The sequence below is a fragment of the Acanthamoeba castellanii genome (assembly GCF_000313135.1).
Source record: "Acanthamoeba castellanii str. Neff unplaced genomic scaffold scf7180000084352, whole genome shotgun sequence".
Classification (NCBI taxonomy): Eukaryota; Discosea; order Longamoebia; family Acanthamoebidae; genus Acanthamoeba; species Acanthamoeba castellanii.
Genome location: NW_004457561.1, coordinates 1 through 3,724, shown reverse-complemented (window position 1 = coordinate 3,724; position 3,724 = coordinate 1). Strand labels below are relative to the sequence as shown.

General features: G+C 55.9%; 3 protein-coding genes across 3 annotated transcripts in view; all 3 read right to left on the bottom strand.

Annotated features, from left to right (window-relative positions):
* The window catches only part of ACA1_320100 (uncharacterized protein), a gene marked incomplete at both ends in the record, with an annotated part of 4,801 nt that extends 4,600 nt beyond the window's left edge, over window positions 1-201 (bottom strand). Inside the window, one exon of the mRNA XM_004342340.1 lies at window positions 15-201. Coding sequence (XP_004342389.1) covers window positions 15-201 — 187 coding nt within the window. The remainder of the gene's footprint in view (window positions 1-14) is intronic.
* A 1,320-nt stretch (window positions 202-1,521) lies between these two features.
* Window positions 1,522-2,415, bottom strand: ACA1_320090 (uncharacterized protein; the record flags this gene model as incomplete). The annotated part of the gene is made up of 5 exons (XM_004342339.1): window positions 1,522-1,686; window positions 1,786-1,904; window positions 2,019-2,125; window positions 2,214-2,275; window positions 2,344-2,415. 5 exons carry the CDS (start codon window positions 2,413-2,415, stop codon window positions 1,522-1,524), a joined length of 525 nt encoding a protein of 174 aa, XP_004342388.1.
* Window positions 2,416-2,631: 216 nt separating this feature from the next.
* ACA1_320080 (uncharacterized protein) lies at window positions 2,632-3,563 on the bottom strand (the record flags this gene model as incomplete). Its single annotated transcript, XM_004342338.1, is given in 3 exon segments — window positions 2,632-2,654; window positions 2,674-3,232; window positions 3,288-3,563. The coding sequence occupies 3 exon segments, from the start codon at window positions 3,561-3,563 to the stop codon at window positions 2,632-2,634; spliced, it is 858 nt and encodes a 285-aa protein (XP_004342387.1).
* Window positions 3,564-3,724: the final 161 nt, after the last annotated feature.

The following is a 3,724-nucleotide window of genomic DNA, read 5'->3' as shown; positions in this document are numbered from 1 at the left end:
CCAGCCACGCGCACCTCCGTACACCACCTCCCGGCACAGCGGCGACACCTTGGCTTGGTAGGACCAGGTGCCGGTGGCGGGCGGTTGGTTCGGCGAGTTGTACCACTTGACGCACTTGATAGGCGGGGTTGCCAACGCTTGGGCTGCCTCGAGGCAGACGAACAGGAGACAGATGAGGGCTAGGGTGCTTGCGCGCTGCATCTTGTTAGGGTGCTTGCTTTTAGGTGTGTGTTTATGGTGGTGGTGGTGGTTGGTAATTGTAGTGTTCTGGCCAGAACGCTTGGTGGTATTTATTGACGCTGGGGCACGAGCTATTGGCAGGTGGAGGTAGCGCAAGGACAGCCAATCACAATTTGGGTTGCCACTGCGCGACGAATGGGCTTGGCGCAAGTAGCGATCTACCAAAAATAGAGGAGGTCTGGTGTGTGTAACGGGTCCACTGCGGCTATGCAACCACTCACGTAAGCGCCCATCCCCCTGTTTCCCCCGTGGCCAGTTCACAGTGCATTGAGGTGGGAATACTCGCCAATCACTGGCAGCATTGAACCAGTTCATCCCGGTGATCGCCACTTTAAACACGAGTCCGTGGGGAGGGAATCACGGTACCCTTGAACTGAAGCCCTGTAGAGCGTGAAGAGGTCGCGCAATCTGGTCGCAGAGGAGAAGGATTCCTCAGCACAAGTAAGTACAACATGCTTGTGTATTCTCCTTCCGTCGCCAGGTCGTCGCCCCGACCGCCGTGCCATTCTGGCACCGAGCTCTGCAGATGGGTCAGGCTCTTGCGCCAGCTCGTCATTCAGCTCCCAACTGCAATCCAATAGGTATGAAAAATCATAGGCTGTTTCCCACCGCACATGTGTGAACGACCACACGCACGCCACTGGCACAAGCGCGATCGCACACGCACTCGACACGACACGACACACGCCAGGGGCAGGAAGATACGTGGTGGGTACGTGTGGAGGAGTGGTAAAAGTCGAAGGCATTGACCATTTTAGGGTGATGCCTCATCGCCTCGCCTTTGCCCGCCTACTCCGTCCTTTACTATCCCGACTCCGATCACTCCTGCAACACACCGGCCCACGGCCCACGACATGCACGGTACGAAATGAAATGTCGAGTCGTGGGCAAGTGCAAGAGAAGAGAGGGTGGGCTGAGTACCACAGTAACGTCGTTACGTCGTCCAATGAGAAGGAGGAGGAGTCGGCCCAGGACGGCATCCCCATGGACAACAGGAGCGAGGCAAAACGGCGGAGAATTTCTACCATAACCGTCTGACATCTCCCACACGTCGCTGGAGACGTCTGCATCCAGGACGTGCGCAACTCTCGAATGGTGGGGTTGTTGGTCCGTGGACATCTTCTGCATACGATAGGATTGCATCCAGATGAGGTGGTTGATTTTCGTTGTAGAAAACAACAAACGGTGGGGGTTTCGCAACGGCCAAAACCTGGGCGACACACGATGCGATGGTGTCCTCAGGTCGTCGTCTCCGACCTTGTCAAAATGCGATCCAATTTATCAGCAATGATCCTGGCCCTTGTCGAGCAGCATGACGTGCCCCTGCGCGTGATGAGCAACGACCTGCAGCATGACATCGAGTTGCTTGGCGGGCGGAGCGACTTTGGTTTTGGGCGCACAGCGGACGCAGATGAGATAGCAAACGACCGTCGCAACGATCGAGACCTGCGCGAGCCGCCGCCACTCCCGGCATGATTACTACCCCGGCACTCTAAAGCACACAGGGTTTAAAAAAGAAAGAGAGAGAAAGAGGCAGTGACGTACTTGCACAAACCAAAAGGAGTAAAAGGGCCAACTTTTAAACCACTCTTTGCCGGTGCAACGCGTCCACTCGTGATGTTGGCAGTCCTCCTGGTTATTGGCATAAAGAGGGATCCACATCACTGCACGCAAAACAACCTCAACAAAACAATCTAACAAGGCGAACACCGCCGGCAGCCATGGCGTTGGGGCTTGAGGAACCAGACGAATGGAAAGAGAAGAAGAAGAAGGCATACTCCCAATGCAAAACGCAAAGATCGAATGCATCACAGCGCATACTGCAAGAAGGGGCCCCTCGATGGCCAGGCCCAGGCCCCCGATTACTGCACTCAACAACTGGATACTGCTCGAGCAAAAAATACAGAGATTGAGTGCTGTCAAACCTGGGCAGAGAAACAGAGAGGGAGAAAAAAAAAGAAACTGCAACATACCCCACCACAAGGGGCACAGGGGGCTCGGTGCCGAGCGACCAGGCCAAATAAACCAGCATCACCTGCACGCCACATATTATGTTTGAGCCATTGGCTGTGTGTTTTCATCCATCATGGGTCGGAGGATTACAGAGTGGAAGAGAAGTTGGAGACCAAGGCTGGCCTTCACAATTGTAGTAGCAGCAGTAGTTCTTCTTTGCATTGTCTATGAGTTCCTTGCTTGCTTTCTACACGAACTGCAGGTGGCTGGTCTTGATTGAACAACCACTGGTGAGCCACGTCACAACCATGGACGCTCATGGAAATATCCCTTTGAAAACGGTAATAAATCGAATTAATAATGAATATGCGCCGCTGCTGTCAGCTGAAAACAAACCCAAACAAAATGCATTTTGAAACGTGCTCCTGGCCGCCATCGTCACACCGGCTGCTGTCGCCGCACTGGCCCCCGTCACCACACCGGCTCCCGTCGCCGCACCGCCCTCCGTCGCCGCACCGGCTCCCGTCGCCGCACCGGCCTCCGTCACCGCACCGGCTCCCGTCGCCGCACCGGCCTCCGTCACCGCACCGGCTCCCGTCGCCGCACCGGCCTCCGTCACCGCACCGGCTCCCGTCGCCGCACCGGCCTCCGTCACCGCACCGGCTCCCGTCGCCGCACTGGCCGCCGTCTCCGCACCAGCCGCCGTCGCCACACCAGCCGCCGTTGCTGCACTGGCCTCCGTCGCCGCACTGGCCGCCGTCTCCACACCAGCCGCCGTCGCCGCACCGGCCGCATTGGCCGCAGCCGCTGCCGCATCGGGGCCAATGTGGCGACGCAGTTGTGCGGGCGTTGGAGATGGCTCGAAGGGAGAATCGGCAGCCTGGCGCTTGCGCTTGCGATACAAGCGTCCACCAACCTTCACAAGAGCCTCCAACAGAAGACGTAGATAAGTGCAGTATGTGACGCCCTTTTTGTCCTTGTTGACATGCGTGTAGAGGAGCCAGGAGTTGACAACACTGATCATGAACGTGGTGTGGAACTGTGCTCACGTGTGCTTGAAGATGCAGTGGCAAAAGTGATAGTGCAGGCGGTACGTTCACCTGGTTGATGTAGCCAAGGGTGCTGCAGTAGCCAGCAATGATGTTGGGTACAGCTCTGCCATCTTTGAATTCTCTGGTTGCCAGTGGTCTCTTGTTGTCATTGGTGATCATGTTGAGTGGCTTCTTGTCAATGTAGGAGTACACAAGCAGGCGCTTCTTGCTTGATGTCCAGGCTGAGTCACCCTTGACCTTGACATGAGGCAATGTGTGCTGCTTGAACAGGTAGTTGGCCTTGCAGCTGAAGAGGAAGTGGTGCTTGCCCTGGTCCATCACTGCCTTGGCAACTGTCAAGCTGCCATAGTAAGCATCACCTGTGACAAGGTACCCCTCCCCTGAATTCAATTTGATGTTAGTATTTGTCTGATGTGGTCAGGATGAATGTAATGATGGTGGTGATGTGTGTACACACCTGGTAACTTATGGAGGAAATT